At 41.4% G+C, this 17474-nt stretch overlaps 1 protein-coding gene across 1 annotated transcript; it reads left to right on the top strand.

The window, feature by feature from the left end:
* The first annotated feature begins 1792 nt into the window (after positions 1-1792).
* LOC119827922 (intelectin-1a-like) lies at positions 1793-10061 on the top strand. Its single transcript, XM_038349873.1, has 7 exons — positions 1793-1850; positions 3164-3262; positions 4794-5041; positions 5338-5496; positions 6091-6211; positions 6935-7038; positions 9909-10061. The coding sequence occupies exons 1-7, from the start codon at positions 1793-1795 to the stop codon at positions 10059-10061; spliced, it is 942 nt and encodes a 313-aa protein (XP_038205801.1).
* Positions 10062-17474: the final 7413 nt, after the last annotated feature.

Here is a 17474-nt window from a genome sequence, read left to right on the forward strand (position 1 = left end):
GTGGAAAAAGGCCTTTGGCATCAGAAAAATTACAGGTCTTAGAACAGTTGGTACAGGCTTAGCCTAAATGATCAACATATTGAAGGATCAATCAGTCCTTGGAATTCGCCTATATTAGTTACTAAAAATAAATCTGGGTGAGAGAGAGGGAGTGTGACTCCTTTCCCAACCCAGAAGTGTCAGACAGAGAGAGAGAGAGAGAGAGAGAGAGAGAGAGAGAGAGAGAGAGAGAGAGAGAGGGAGGAGAAAGGAAACTCAGAGTGGCCCCAGGCAGTAAACATCAGAAGGACAGGAAAAGCAGTGGCACCCTGAACCGTTGGTAGAGGCAGCTCATTTGTTTCCTGGCTTCCAAAACCCAAAAAAATCACACAGAAACTATATTATTTAAATCACTGCTTGGTCAATCACTTAAGCATATTTCTAGCTAGCTCTTAGATCTTAAATTAACCCATTTCTGTTATTTTATACCACATTCAATATTTTAAACATTTTACTAGTTTGTAGTAATTTTGAAACAATCAAGGACAAAATAGTGAGTGAGAGTTATAAGTAATTCAATTTATGCAGAATAAAGGTTTATATTTATTTTTAAATGTTTATATTACTATTTTGATGTTAAACTTGTCTTTTTATAGTCAGGTTTGATGGTGTGTGCCTGTAATTACATCAGTTAAAAGGTAGGATGAAGAGAATCAGGAGTTCAAGGACATCTTCACATAAATGGTGAGTTTGAGACCAGCCTCGGCTACATGAAATGTACTCTCATGTTCTCCCCTATCCCAAAAAAAGTCTTCTTCTCCTCTCAAATGAGAATAATTATAAAAAATATTTGGGGATTTTAAGTATTACCTTGCAAGAAAGAAACAAACAAAAAATTCCAAATGGATGTGTGCAATCAGAGGTTTTTGTCCTGTCTGCCAGCTCCCAAATAACCACTCAGAGGCTTAATATTACTTATAAATGCTTGGCCAATGACTCAGGCTTATTGTTAACTAGCTCTTGCAATTAAATTAACCCGTTTTTCTTATCTATGCTTTGCCACGTGGTTCTTGACTTGTTAACTCATGTTCTAAATCTTTCTTCCACGGCAACTTGTTGGCATCCCCCAGACTCCTTCTTTTCCTGCATCTCAGCTTGTATTTACTGCCTCCCTCTATCCTGCCTTTCCATGCACCAAAGCAGCTATATTTATCAACCAATGAGAGCAATACATATTTACAGTATATAGAAATACATCCCACAGCAGACATCAAATGTTGCAAGTCTCCTCATATATTTCCTTTTTGAAAATGCACAGATCGATAAAATTTCCAAACATGGTGATAGTACCAGGATATGGCATCTAATATTTATCTTTTAGAGACTTTGAATCCCATGAGTCATCTATCTACAAAGAACTTTCCGCAATAAATAAAAGTTGCCCCTCCAGTGGTCTCCTGCCAGAAAAGGAGGAGCCTGGCAAAGTCTGGACTATTCCCACCAGGTTCTTCCCATAAAAGGACAAGAGCTTCACCTGGACCACACTAGAGACTCTGCAGAGAGAGAGAGGAACTCATCTCCACTCAGTGGGTGACTCTCAGTGTCTGACCAGGTATGGAGGGGAGGGTAGTTGCTGTTAGTGGAAGAAGGAAAGTGGACTCCGGCTCAGGTCTGATTTAGGACCCAGTGATACGAGGAGTTTAAAGAGGAGGAAGGAGCCTTTGACGAGGACTAGATAGGAGCTGAGACAGGGATAGGGGAAAAGATGGTCTGAATAGAGAGTGACCTTCATCTTGCTTTTCTCTAGATGACCATGACCCAGTTCAGAATCCTGCTGTTTATCATTTTGGCCACCAGAGGGTGCACTGCAGGTGAGTCTTGATAGAGGACCCCAGACTCCTCAAGTCACTGCTAGCATTAAAGGCAGTCAGCACTAGCCTTGGATACTTTCCAGACCTGGGTCTCTTGAGGGCCAGAGATCACGCTTTTGTTGTTATCATTCCTGTTGTTTGTTGTTTTTGGAGACAGGGTTCTCTGTATAGCCCTGGGCTGTCCTGGAACTTGATCTGTAGACCAGGCTGCCCTCAAACTCAGAGATCTTCCTACCTCTGCCTCCTGAATGCTGGGAATAAGTAAATGGGTCACCACAGTTCATGCCTCTAAAAAATAATAATAATAAATATTTTAAATTAAATATGATTGCATTCTTTTCCCACTTCTTTTCCTCCCTCCAGCCTTTCCCAATTATTGCCCACCCTCAGTCTGTACAAAAATAAATTTTGTTTATTTGTGGGTTTATGTTCTTTTCCTGGAATGTAAATACAACCTATGGCATCCATCACAGAGATGATGCCTTTGAGATGTAGGCTGGGTGCTGATTGACTCGTGAAGGGATTGGACAGGGGCAGTGAGACTGTTGAGAAATGCCCTGGTCCTAACTCTATACTCGTGTGTAGCTCCAGGGCAACTTCTGAAGGAACTGTGTCCCATCCTAGCGACTCCTTATGCTTAGACCTTGGCGTTTGAGTTTCAGTGTCACAGAAATGATCTGGTTTGTGACCAGAGAATGTTTACTTCAATCCTGCTCTCTACAAGAACTCAAAATTATTTTAAATGTGTATTGCCTCTTCACTGATATTTTGGTATCTTTAAGGAAGAAGGCAAGTCCCTAAATGTCGTCTTATTTGATCTCCACATGATAATCTTTGTCAGCTTGATATTAGACACCAGGGAACTGAGGCTCAGACACAGTGGATACAATCTAAAAATGTTTGACTTGTGAACATGGAGCTACTTACAACTGAGTAGCTCTGACACCAAAGTTCTCATTTGTTTCCACTCTTCTAGGTTCTCAGAGGACTTCGCAGAGTTGAGGTCAATTTGCAAGACTTTGCTTCCAGGCTCTCTTGGTCTAGCTTCTGCCCTGTCTACCTCACTACCCATGCTTTGGGCACATTAGGATCCCTGCATGTCTCCTACCTGCAAAGCTGGGCTTCACTTTATTCTTCTCTTTCAGGACTTTAGACACAAACTTCTCCATGCATTCAAATCTCTTGTCTTTCTTCCTAGTTACAAATCTTGTTGATTCTCAGAGGGAGGCTTTGAGAAGTCATGGAATGAGTTTAGGATCAATGACAGGGGAGGCTGGGTGTCCCATGAGAGTGAAACTCTGCATCTTCTCTAGTTAAAGAGAACCTGGACGCCAACAGCCAAGCCAATCCTGTGTCTTCCCCTCTGTTCAGAAGCTGCAAGGAAATCAAGCAGAAGGTCACTGGGGCACGAGGTGAGTGATGAACATTTAAAGAGCACACTGTGATCCTAACACTTAGGAGCCTATGGCAGAGGATTGAAATCTCCAAGTCAGCCTGGGGAGACCCTGCCTCAGAAATGCAAACATATAACCCAGCTAGGAAATCAAGCTTTTGTCCCATGGAACAACCTTTCTTTTTGTTATAGAAAGTGTGATAAAATGTACATAGTGGATAAAAATATCCACTTAACCAAGTTTGAGGGTATTCAGAGTCAAGAATGACTTTCACAAGGGTATGGATCACCACTATCCATCCCCAGAAAGTTTTTGTTCCTTTAAAAGAAATTCTGTGGCAATAAACTCCATATTCCCTGTGAGTTACTGTTCTGTTTCCTACTTCTATGAATCTGTCGATATCTGTTACCTCATATGACTAATCTGCCTCATTTTGTTAGTAATCTTCAAGGCTCATATGTGTTGTAAAATAGTTCATTTATTTTTAAAAAAATTTATTATTATTACTGTGTGTGTAAATAAACAAGTCTGTATGGGATATTGTGTACATGTATGTGTAGGTACATGCAGAGTTCAGAATAGGCCATCTAGTCCTCCGGAACTGGAGTGACGTGCACTTGTTCAAATGTCAAGTGTAAGGGATGAGAACCTCACTCAATTCCTCTGCTAGAGCAGTTCTTGCTCTCAACCACTGAGCCATTTCTCCAGTTCACTTCACTCTTTTTGATCTATTGGATATATGGGAGTGTACACAATATATATATATATATTGCATTGTAGACAGCATAGAATATACTTGGTATTCCTTTTTCTATAGAAAAGTACTTGACTTGTTTCTGCCTTTCAGGTCTCATGTCCAGAGCTGTAACAAACATGAATGTACATATATGAGTCCCTGCTTCCAGTTCTTTGAGTATATACTGAGTAGAATTATTAAATCCTTTGTAAATACTCTGTTTAACATTAGAAAAACATCACTGTCAGTTTGGGTAATTCCATGTCTCCTTCAGTCACAGAAGCATGACTTTCTAGGTCAGGCAAAACCCTATGTGGTAGGACTCATGTGGTAGGACTCTCAGGGTATGAGGCATTAGCTGTTGGAAGAGGCTGCTTGTTTGTTTCCTGGCTGCTTAGCCCTGAAATAATCACACAGAAACTGTATTAATTAAAACACTGCTTGGCCCATTAGCTCTAGCTTCTTATTGGCTGTTACATATTAATTTAGCCTATCTCCATTAATCTGTGCATCACCATGAGATCACTTCCTACCAGCAAAGTTTCAGTGTGTCTGTCTCCAGTTGAGGTTCCCTGGCTTCTCCCTGACTCTTTTCTCCCAGCATTCCTTTTAGTTTTTCCCACTTAGCACTGTTCCCCTGTAGCTCTGCTATAAGCCCAAAGAAGTTCCTTTATTAACCAATGATATTTATGGCAAACAGAGGGAAATCCCACTTCAATTAACCATGTTTGTAGTTCCTAGAGCCATTCTGTTTCTAGAGCAGAGATGGACAATGAGCCTGCACACAGGACTGTAGACTGGTTCTCTCTACAGATGGCCTCTATTTCCTTCGCACGGAGAATGGTGTCATCTACCAGACCTTCTGTGACATGACCACTGCTGGTGGTGGGTGGACCCTGGTGGCCAGTGTGCACGAGAACAACATGTATGGGAAGTGCACGGTGGGTGATCGCTGGTCCAGTCAGCAAGGCAACAGAAGAGAAAACCCAAAGGGGGATGGCAACTGGGCCAACTACAACACCTTTGGGACTGCAGAGGGGGCCACAAGTGATGACTACAAGGTAGGTACACTCTGTAGCCACTTGGGACCGTGTGAGGATGCAAGTGTAGCTCAAGGATGCCATGGAGACGGTGGGAAGGTTGTCCTTCAACACGGGCGAAGAAGTGAAAAGTGCTTACCTTGAATCCTTCCAAGTGTGCTTTTCAGTAAGTAGGAGGTGGTGGAACCTTGGAAATGGGTCATCTGAGCATGGCTGGCCCTCTGTCCACCTGGAGCCTAGGGATATCAGTTCTTCTGGGGACTTTTGCTCAGTGAAATCTCATCCTCTGGTCAGACTCAGTATTTGTTGCTTTCCAGAACCCTGGCTACTTTGACATCAAGGCTGAGAACCTGGGGATCTGGCATGTACCCAACGATATTCCCTTGAAAAATTGGAGGAACAGATCCCTGTTGCGGTACCGCACTTTTAGTGGTTTCTTTCAGCGCATGGGCCATAATCTGTTTGGCCTGTACCAGGTATTTACGATAGCTAACCTAGGCTGCTTTTCATGGGCGTGGAGATAGGCAAGTGTTTGAGGTTGGGCATGTGGTATTCTGTGTTCCTCTCATTCTAAAGTGTAATGAGCCAAGAAAGGAAAAAGGTAGGGGTATGTGGAAAAGAGGGAGAAAGAAAGGGAAGAAAGAAAAGTAGAGGAGGGGAAGGGAAGGCAGGGGAGGGGAGGGGAAGGGAGGAGAAGGGAGGAGAGGGAAGGGGAAAGGAGGGGAGGGGAGGGGAAAGGAGGGGAGGGGAGGGGAGGGGAAGGGAGGGGAGGGGAGGGGAGGAGAGGAGAGGAGAGGAGAGGAGAGGAGAGGAGAGAAGAGAAGAGAAGAGAAGAGAAGAGAAGAGAAGAGAAGAGAAGAGAAGAGAAGAGAAGAGAAGAGAAGAGAAGAGAAAGGGAGCGGCCAAGGATGTCAGAGAGACAAAGACAATGGAAAGGAGTCTTTCTTATATAACTGGTTTGGAAACATTCTCACTTACTGGGCACATGCAGTGCTTCTCTGTGCAGGGCAGTGTTACTGAGAATGCCAGTGCTGCAGTCCTTACCCAGTGACTTCCTTTGTTCCTTGTAGAAGTACCCAGTGAAATATGGAGGAGGGAAGTGTTGGACTGACAATGGTCCAGCATTACCTGTGATCTACGACTTTGGGGATGCACAGAAGACAGCATCATATTACTCCCCCGATGGCCAGAGTAAGTCTGTAATGCTCATCTGGACCCTCTGAATGTTTGTGTTTTGTTACACTTCATTCAATTGATTGTCCTTGGGCTCTCAACTATCATTAACCCATTTAACAAATTAATAGAAGCACTGAAGGTCCTGGAACTTGCCTGAAAGCACAGGGCATGAGCAGGAGAGTTAACATTTGCACTGGGGATACATGGTTCTGGAATCTACTCTTAGCAATCTCATTATCAGTCAGAAGTTTATTTAGGAACAGAACAGGTCGATGTACACAAGGCTGAATAAGAGAAAAAAAAGTATTTCAGTTGTGAAGTATGACTGCTCTGTTGTTTAATATAAATCCAAATGGGTCGTGTACCTTATGAATGTTAAACTTTTGCTGTATAATTCAAAGAACTTCTTATTTATTCTTGGGATATAAGGCTTTAAGGAAAAGTTAGCAAGGTAAAATATAAACAGGGCCAGAATGAATGCACTTAACTGCTGTGACAAGTCCTTGGAGATATTCAGTAGAGACCGTGCTGTATCAAAAATTTCTCTATTTAAGCTCTGACAGATGGGAACCCTTTCTCAAGGAACAGCTCCTGGGGTCTGTGGATGAGAATAGGTGAAGCTCCCCCAATTGGTCTGATATTTTAGACTGTATATCCTGAACCTGACACCATAAACTCTAAGCTGACAGTGATTTCTAGCACTTTCCTTGAATGCTGTTTCCTGTCTTTTGTTTTCAGGGGAATTCACTGCAGGATACGTTCAATTCAGAGTATTTAATAATGAAGGAGCAGCCAACGCCTTGTGTGCCGGGATAAAGGTCACTGGATGTAACACTGAGCATGTGAGTCTGTGTAGTGGGAAACCTCATAGCCTCTGATTTTACCTTGATGTTCAGGGACTTTAGCTTCCTCTCTTTAATAGGTCCGCCATTGTATCTGAGGACCATATTATAAAACTGCTAGGGCTAGTTGAAGTCAATCACATGGTGTAATCCTAGTTTTTGAAGACCATGTATTTAACAACTGCCTCACAGATGCTGAATGCATACCGTAAGAAACTATTGCCTCATTAAAATTTTTTAAATCTTTCATATGTATATGCTCCCATTACCCTCTGTATATCCTTCTGGATAGTTAATGTTTGCTGCCTTTTCAGAATTGTAACAGGATAGATTATATCAGGTAACATTACAAGTCTTGGCAAGTCTTCTCTGACTCTGGGAGATACTGGAGATGTTAAGTCCCCTCTACTCTCTTTTGTCTGGGCATCGATGCTCTTTTTATCAGTTTTAACAAGTTCTTCTAACATTGAAATCTATTTGTCACTGCTTTTCTGTAAGGTTTGAACTTCCTGAACAGAGAACAATTCCAATGATTTCATTAGATCGTTCAGCTTCTTGTTTTCATCATCACATATGACTCTAAGGATTTAATTTTAGCCATCAATCATAACTTTTATCCTTAGAGATTATCTGGAAGGCTTGCAAATTGCCTTCCAAAACCAATGTTCTATCTGCTAACATTCCATAACCATTTGACATAAATGAACCTTTTTTGGCAATTGAACATTTCCATGTTCTATGAAATAAATTTTGCCTGTTAATTTATCATCCATGGAATGAATCCTTTTGGTAATTTCTCAGTGTCAGTTTGTAAATCCACAACACTTCAGTAAGTTTCTCATTCCTGGAACTTTTATTAAACCATATTTTAAGGATGGAATATGAATTTCCAGACTATAGCAACTATGGTTAAGAACGTATACATCCCAGATAGGTCCTAAACTCTTCTAAAATTTCATCTATGGTAAAAACGAAAAGGTTTTTAAATTCCTGGATGGTGATATTATCCACAATTGGTGTAGAAAAATTATTTCTTTATCAATCTAATATTTAGTTATCAAATAATTTACTTCCATTAAAATCCTCAGAAAACTGTGGTAGGTGTAATAATCTTGATTGATCAGCAGGTGGAGCCAATGTTCAGGTGGCAGGTTCAGCTAGCTACTGAGATTTTTTTTATGGTGTAATAAGGATGTTGGCCAGCAGGTGTTTCCATTGTAACACTAAGGTTCTGGAGCACACCCTGAATAACCTGTGAGACCTAGCAAAGCTGAAACGAATTATAACTAACAAAATTGGTTAGATTTGGTTAGAACCTGATTAGGGGGTGGCAGGCATGCAGAGCAACTGGAGAACACTCCCAACAATCAGGTCAATCGCTGGTGGGAAGTGCCTATCCTGTAGTCTTAGAGGGATTGATTGATTGCACACAGGAAACCCAGAGCACATAATTTAAAACCCAGTGTTCACCAAGCATGGTGGTTCACGCCTTTAATTCCAGCACTAGGGAGGCAAAGGCAGGCGAATCTCCGTGAGTGCAAGGCCAGCATGGTCTACAAGGCGAGTTCCAGGACAGCCAAAGATACATACACACAGAAACCCTGTCCCAAAAGACAAAAACAAATACAAATAAAACCTGGTGTTAAACGCAAAGCTCATGGAGGGGCATAAACACGCTGCAGAGCAGGCCTGCTCGGCTGAGGAATTGGCTAGACGCAGGCCCTGCTTCTACAGGGCAAGATGGTCTGAGGATGTGGAAAAAAAAACACTTGTGCTTGGGCACGGGACAGGCCATACTGTGACTGCCATGACTATTCCCTGACCAGACCAAGTGTCTTTGGGATTAGGTTGGAGATGGCCTCAGTCCACAAAACAGCACGCTCATATGCAAAGCAGGTCAGGTCAGACAGAAGCGCAAGGCAGATCAGAATCATTGAGCTGTTTCAACAGCCACAGGGTTCAGCGTGGGGAGAGGGGAGACTGGGGTGGCTAATGTGACTGATACACGTACCTATGGCACTGTGCATGGTGAGATCAGCTCCAGGTGGGAAAGGGCATGCAGCCTAACCAATGGCTTTCTGTGGGACCCTGTGCTTAATCAGAGCAGAACTCCACCGTGTCCAGGTGGCAGCTCGCGGATGTTTGCAGGCTCTGGGTCCCACAGAACAAGGATGCCAGGCAGGCTAGCCACAGGCCATGGGTTTCAATTCACCTCTGTGAAGCATGAAGTCACAAAGGCATAAAACCCGACTTATTAAGGAATGCAATGAGAAGGACAAATTCACAGATACAGAGTAAGGCTGAAGTCACCTCTGATCCCGTGCCGTCTCACTGACTCTTGGGTCTCCAGGCATGCTAAGTACCATGCCACACACCAGCCAGAGCAAGAGAGCAGGCTTGCTTTGCTCACGATGTTTCATCACAGCAATAATAACGCTTGATGGTTTCTGAGATTTTAACTCATGGTCATTTGGTGCTGTTGCTTTTAAATCCGTAGTGGAGCTGAAAGACATATCAGAGCAATATGACTCACTTCTTAGTTACAAGAAGTCAAGAACGACCAGGAAAGGTCAGAGCAAGATACCCTTCAAAACATGCCACTTACACCTTCAGTGATTTATTTCCTCTAACCAGACGCCCCCTTCCATACCACCACTACCTCCCAATAGTCAGTTCAAAATGGTAGCTCCATTAGTGATTAACTAACTGATGAAGGCAGGGTCCTCATATTTAATCCCTTCCCCAAAGTGCTGCCTCTGAATGTTACTTATCCTGGAGATCAGGTCTTCAGTATCTAACACCTTTTGATAGGGAGCTTTATATCCGAACCATAACACCTCTCATTGCTACTCCCTCCCCCTGTGTTTCAGCACTGCATTGGCGGAGGAGGATTCTTCCCAGAAGGTAACCCTGTGCAGTGTGGTGACTTCTCTTCATTTGATTGGAGTGGATACGGAACTCACACTGGGAGCAGCAATAGCCGTGCGATAACTGAAGCAGCTGTGCTTCTGTTCTACCGTTGAGAACTTTGTGGTGTGGGACCCAGACTTCTTCTCCAATCCGTGGACTCACATGCATGGAGAAAAACCTATCTAGTTACTAGAATGCTAATGACACAGGAAAGGAGAATAAACCATGTTCATTGCAGGCGTGGGTGTCTTTGTGAATTCTTTTTGTGTAGGGATGGGAGATTCCCAAAGAGTTTCTGCTGTCCTGTTTGACTCTCTTGGGATTTTATTCAGGGTGCGAATTCTGAGACAGCAATACTCTTTTTATCCACTCTCTCATATATTACATCCTGACAGCAGCCTCCCCTTCCCCTCTCCTCCCAGCCCCTCCCTTACTCTGCCCTCCCCAGACCCACTCCTCCTCCCTTTCCCTTCTGAAAAGCGCAGGCTTCCCAAGGCCATCGACCAAACATGGCATAACAAGTTACAAAAGACCAGGCACATCCCCTCGTATTAAGATTGGACGAGACAACCCAGTAGCAGGAAAATGCTATGCAATATCCCTTTACACAGTGTAAAGATACGTTACTGTGATTGGTTTAATAAAAATCCAAATGGCTGAGTGAAGAAACATATATAGCACAATAAAAAAAAATAAAAATTTTAAAGTAATATATATATACATACATACACAATAGCTAAGCAGGTGGTATAGCAAGGACTTCTGTACAGAAAGAGCTCTGGGAAGAAGAAAGGTTGAGTAACAGCTGGACATAAAGGAAGTCAGTCATGAAGGAGGAGAAACAAAAGTCATGATACATGCAACAGTGTAAAGATTAATAGAAATGGGTTGACTTAAGTTATAAAACCTAGAGAGTGACAAGCCTAAGCTAAGGTCAAACTTTTATCATTAATAAGAAGTCTTTGTGTCATTTTTGAAAGTTGGCAGCACAAATTAAAATCTGTTTAAATAATGGCATCCAACATGGGGAAACATATCCATGTAGGACCTGAAAAAGTTTTTTCAAAAAAAATGTCTCCAAACACACACATACACACACAAAAAAACAGACCAACACAGCTTCCTAGCTGCACAGTCTCTCATCATTTGGGCTGCCTTGTGTCTCCCAGCAGCTACCTGTGGCCTTGAACCACCAGCACACCATGAGCTAAGCTGTGTGGTGGCTTTAAGATTTGACTCATGAGGTCACAGAATGATGCAGGTGCCTAGTAAAGCAAAGTTCATACAGAAAAATAAAGTACAGACACCTGTAGAGAAAAATAAATTGTGAAAATAAAAAAGTCTTTAAAGAGAGAAGTAAAATAAATAAAAAGAAGCCATGTAAGAATGGGAAATATTATAACATAAGGACTTTGAACCTTATGTGGTGCGTTGCTAATTTTGGATTTTTTGAATGTTAATGAACAGACAACAGCTGCTGAGAGACACTGGATTGTGGAAAGTACTGTGGAATTCAACCAGCCTATATATTGTAGAAATGCCTTAACTTTAAAATGGAAGTTAAAATATGTCTTACATTAGGAGAAGAGGTTATGCTTTTGTTTCCATAGGACACAAAAGATTGTGAGTTCCTTCCAGGTTAATAGAAATCATATTTGACCAGGGGAAGACTACTGAGAATCTTGGCTACAGATGTGAGAGAGGAAGCCAAGAAAGACTAGAGGACAGGTGATGTATAAGCTGATCACTCTGCATGGGAACTTCTCAGAGATGAGATGAGACATGATAAATCTTGTGACTACAGAGACCTCATGACTTATTATTACATGATATCCTTTCTTATACCATGAATAGAGACTTGTATTACACTTTGGTTATGCAGTCCAGGAGATCTCATAAAGTTGACAGATCCCTTTTACCTTCTCAAATATAGAATAAAGAAAATCATTTTTAACTGATTTGTGCACACCACACATTCCAGACTTGTGTTAATACAGATATGCATGTTACTTTTAAAAGTTTGTGTGTTTTCAGAACGAGGACACCAGACACCAATGAAAACGGTGGCTCATGTGATTCAGCCTCTCAGGGTGCCTCTGTTGTGGTTACCTCAGAGTTCTACATCCAGAACAGCTTCAAGGATGCTGGCTGAGAGTCCAGCCTCACAGACTACTTCAACCAGACTTCAGATAAGCCCTCCATTTTCCCATCACACCAAGACTAGACAACAGTTAGCTCTCCCAGTTCTTGTCCATTATCCTAATTTTCAAAAGGTCCCCTAGAGATGCCATTGCCCCCAAGCAACATAAAGAAGTCTAGAGAACATGACATCCACATTCCCAAGAGGTGGAGTGGGTGGTTTTTAGTCACTCAGGGGATTATAGGTATTTGTCATCATTTAGGGAGTTGGCTACAAGTTGTTATTGGTAATGGTCAGCAAAAAAAAAAAAAACTGAACAAAGGAGATTAGATTCAGGGATTACATTCTGAAAAGAAAAAAAGGAGGATAAAAGGATAAAAGATAGGATAAAAGGATAGAATTATTGAATTATTAAATCTACTTTTCAGCTAAAAAAAAAAAAACAGCTACTGACCCTGCTCGGCCTGTATTGGGGCTGGGACCCGGTGGTGAGGGGCGGGAGATCCTTTGTTTCACTCAGCTTCCTGGTGGAAAGCTGAGCCTTTTGTCTGAGACACCTACCCAGCAAGGAGCCATTAGCCTGAAACAGAAGACCCAGCAGAGGGTGAGTGTGTTTCTGCAGACATTCCTCGACCCCCTAATCTTTCTGGTCATTCTGCAGGGGTTTCTCCCCGTGCCTTCTGCCCTCCTCTTCCTATCCCTTCCCAGTGTCCCTAATGCACCGCACCACTCCTTAGGGGCCACAAAATTGCCCGGCTAGGCCAGTACTGGGGCTGGGACCCAGTGGTGAGGGGCGGGAGATCCTTTGTTTCACTCAGCTTGCCTGTGGCAAGCTGGGCCTTTTGCCTGAGATACCTGCCCAGCAAGGAACCATTAGCCTGAAACAGAAGAACCAGCGGAGGGAAAGGGGTGAGAGGCTGCCCTCCAGGCAGGTCTGAGGATTCCGGCAAGGGAGTGCTGGCTCCTTCAGATTGTGCTGCAAGGAATAGCTCCTGCTCCGGCACTGAGGAGATCCAACCAGATTCAGTCACAGCAAAGATGCACTAAGTCACCAAGTCTCTCCTGGCTCCATTTGAAGGAAGAGATGGGCAGGCGCCAATGCAAGAACTCCTCCAACAACATGAAAGGCAACATGACATCACCAGAATCCAGTCATCCCGAAAAAACAAGAATTGAACACCCTACTCCAGAAGAAATAGAAGAAATCAACCTTAAACAGTACTTTATGAAAATAATAGAGGGCCTTAAACAGGAGGTAAAAAAACTGCCATAAAGAAATGGAGATGACAAACAAAAAGGTAGACGAAATAAATAAATCTCTCAAAGATACCCAAGAAAAACAAGAAAAAGCAATCAAACAGGTAAGGGAAACAGTACAAGACCTGAAATATGAAATGGAGGTAATGAAGAAAACACAATCCGAGGGAAGACTGGAAATGGAAATTCTGAGTAAACGAACAGAAACTACAGAGACAAGTATTACCAACAGAATACAAGAGATGGAAGAAAGAATCTCGGACTCTGAAGATACTATAGAGGAAATAAACTCACAGATTAAAGAACAAAACAAATCCAACAAATTCTTAACACAAAACATCCAGAAAATCTGGGACACCAAGATTTCTTAGTTTTTTCTTAGTTTGGAAAGGACCAAACCCAAGAATAATTGGGGTAGAAGAAGGAGAAGAATTACAACTCATAGGCCCAGAAAATATATTCAACAAAATTATAGAAGAAAATTTCCCCAACCTAAAGAAGGATATTCCTATGAAGGTACAAGAAGCCTACAGAACACCAAATAGACTGGATGAAAAGAAAGCATCCCCATGCCATATAATAATCAAAACACAAAACATACAGAAAAAAAGAACAGATATTAAGAGCTGCAAAGGAAAAAGGTCAAGTAACATATAAAGGGAAACCTATCAGAATTACACCTGACTTCTCAATGGAAACCATGAAAGCCAGAAGGTCTTGGATAGATGTGCTACAGACACTAAGGGAACATGGATGCAAGCCTAGACTACTATACCCAGCAAAGCTTGCATTCACCATCAATGGAGAAAACAAGATATTCCAGGACAAAAACAGATTTAAACAATACATAGCCACAAATCCAGCCTTGCAGATAGTAATAGAAGGAAAATCACAAACCAAGGAGTCTAACAATGCCCACAATAACTCAGACATTTAGCGACCCTTCAGCAGCACAACTAGAAGAAGGAAAACACAGAAACTCTACTACAAAAAAAATTATCGGAGTAAACAACCACTGGTCATTAATATCACTTAATATCAATGGACTCAACTCACCTATAAAAAGGCACAGGCTAAGAGATTGGATACAAAAACAGGATCCAACATTCTGCTGTTTACAAGAAACACACCTCAACCACAAAGACAGACACCTACTCAGAGTAAAGGGTGGGGAAAAGGTTTATCAAGCAAATGGACCTAAGAAACAAGCCGGTGTGGCCATACTAATTTCTAACAAAGTTGACTTCAAACTAAAATCAATCAGAAGAGATGGAAAGGGACACTTTATACTCATAATAGAAAAAATCTTTCAGAATGAAGTCTCAATCCTGAATATCTATGCCCCTAATAAAAAAAAGCACCCATTTGTGTAAAAGAAACATTACTAGAACTCAAGGCAGCCATCAAACCACACACACTAATAGTAGGAGACTTCAACACTTCTCTCTCACCAATGAACAGGTCAATCAGTCAGAAACCTAACAGAGAATTGAAAGACTTAATGGAGGTAATGAACCAAATGGACTTAACAGACATCTATAGAACATTCAACCCAAATAGGAAAGAATATACCTTCTTCTCTGCGGCTCATGGAACCTTTTTGAAAATTGACCACATACTCGGTAACAAAGCAAACTTCCACAGTTACAAAAAAATATTAGTAACCACCTGTGTCTTATCGGATCACCATGGATTAAAATTAGAATTCAACAACAATGCTACCCCAAGAAAGCCTACAAACTCATGGAAACTGAACAGTCAACTACTGAACCACACCTCGGTCAAGGAAGAAATAAAGAAAGAAATTAAAGTCTTTCTTGAATTTAATGAAAATAAAGACACAACATACTCAAACCTATGGGACACTATGAAAGCAGTGCTAAGAGGAAAGTTCATAGCCCTAAGTGCCCACTTAAAGAAAACAGAGAAAGCACTCATTGGTGACTTAACAGCACACCTGAAAGCTCTAGAAAAAAAAAAAAAGAAGCAGACTCACCTAGGAGGAGTAGAAGACTGGAAATAATCAAACTGAGGGCAGAAATCAACAAAATAGAAACACAGAAAACAATCCAAAGAAACAATGAAACAAAAAGCTGGTTCTTGGAGAAAATCAACAAGATTGACAAACCCCTTTCCAAACTAATCAAACGGCAGAGAGAGAACAAGCAAATTAATAAGATCAGAAATGAAAAGGGGGACATAACCACAGACACAGAGGAAATTCAGAGAATCATTAGATCTTACTACAAAAGCCTGTATGCCACAAAATTGGAAAATGTAAAAGAAATGAACATTTTTTTAGATAAGTGCCATATACCAAAGTTAAACCAGGACCAAGTGAACAATCTAAATAGACCTGTTAGTTGCGAAGAATTAGAAACTGTTATCAAAAACCTCCCTACCAAAAAGAGCCCAGGACCAGATGGTTTCAATGCAGAATTCTACCAGAACTTCCAAGAAGACCTAATACCTATACGCCTTAAGGTATTTCATAATATAGAAACAGAAGAATCATTGCCAAATTCCTTTTATGAAGCTACAGTTACCCTAATACCTAAACCACAAAAAGACTCAACCAAGAAAGAGAATTACGGGCCAATCTCACTCATTAACATCAACGCAAAAATTCTCAATAAAATACTGGCAAACCGAATCCAAGAACTCATTAGAAAAATTATCCACTACGATCAAATAGGCTTCATCCCAGAGATGCAGGGCTGGTTCAATATACGAAAATCTATCAATGTAATCCATCATATAAATAAACTGAAGGAAAAAACCATATGATCATCTCATTAGATGCTGAAAAAGCATTTGACAAAATTCAACACCCCTTTATGATAAAGGTCTTGGAGAGATTAGGGATGCAATTCCTAAATATAATAAAGGCTATTGACAGCAAGCCGACAGCTAACATCAAATTAAACGGAGAGAAACTCAAGGCCATCCCACTAAATTCAGGAACACTCTCTCCTTATCTCTTCAATATAGTGCTTGAAGTTCTAGCAATAGCAATAAAACAACATAAGAGGATCAAGGGGATTCAAATTGGAAAGGAAGAAGTTAAACTTTTGTTATTTGCAGATGATATGATAGTGTACATAAGCGACCCCAAAGAAAACTCCACTAAAGAACTCCTACAGCTGATAAACTCCTGCAGTAACGTGGCAGGATACAAGATCAACTCCAAAAAATCAGTTGCCCTTCTGTACACAAAGGATAAGGAAGCAGAGAGGGAAATCAAAGAAGTATCACCTTTCACGATAGCCACAAATAGCATAAAATATCTTGGGGTAACTCTAACCAAGGAAGTGAAGGATTTATTTAACAGGAACTTTAAGTCTTTGAAGAAAGAAATTGAAGAGGATACCAGAAAATGGAAGGATCTCCCTTGCTCGTGGATGGGGAGGATCAACATAGTAAAAATGGCAATTCTACCAAAAGCAATAAATAGATTCAATGCAATCCCCATCAAGGTCCCATCAAAATTCTTCACAGATCTTGAGAGGACAATAATCAACTTTATATGGAAAAATAAGAAACCCAGGATAGCCAAAACAATCTTATACAATAAAGGAACTTCTGGAGGCATTACCATCCCTGACTTCAAACTCTATTACAGAGCTACAGTATTGAAAACAGCTTGGTATTGGCATAAAAACAGAAAAGTCGACCAATGGAATCGAATAGAAGAACCGGATCTTAACCCACAAACCTATGAACACCTGATTTTTGATAAAGGAGCCAAAAGTACACAATGGAAGAAAGAGGGCATCTTCAACAAATGGTGCTGGCATAACTGGATGTCAACCTGTAGAAGAATGAAAGTAGATCCATATCTATCACCATGCACAAAACTCAAGTCCAAATGGATTAAAGACCTCAATATTAATCTGAATACACTGAGCCTGATAGAAGAGGAAGTGGGAAATACTCTACAACATATGGGCACAGGACACCGTTCCCTACGTATAACCGCAGCAGCACAGACATTAAGGGCAACATTGAATAAATGGGACCTCCTGAAGCTGAGCAGCTTCTGTAAAGCAAAGGACACTGTCACTAAGACACAAAGGCAGCCTACTGACTGGGAAAAGATCTTCACCAACCCCGCAACAGAGAAAGGTCT

The sequence above is a fragment of the Arvicola amphibius genome, chromosome 12 (genome assembly GCF_903992535.2).
Source record: "Arvicola amphibius chromosome 12, mArvAmp1.2, whole genome shotgun sequence".
Classification (NCBI taxonomy): Eukaryota; Metazoa; Chordata; class Mammalia; order Rodentia; family Cricetidae; genus Arvicola; species Arvicola amphibius.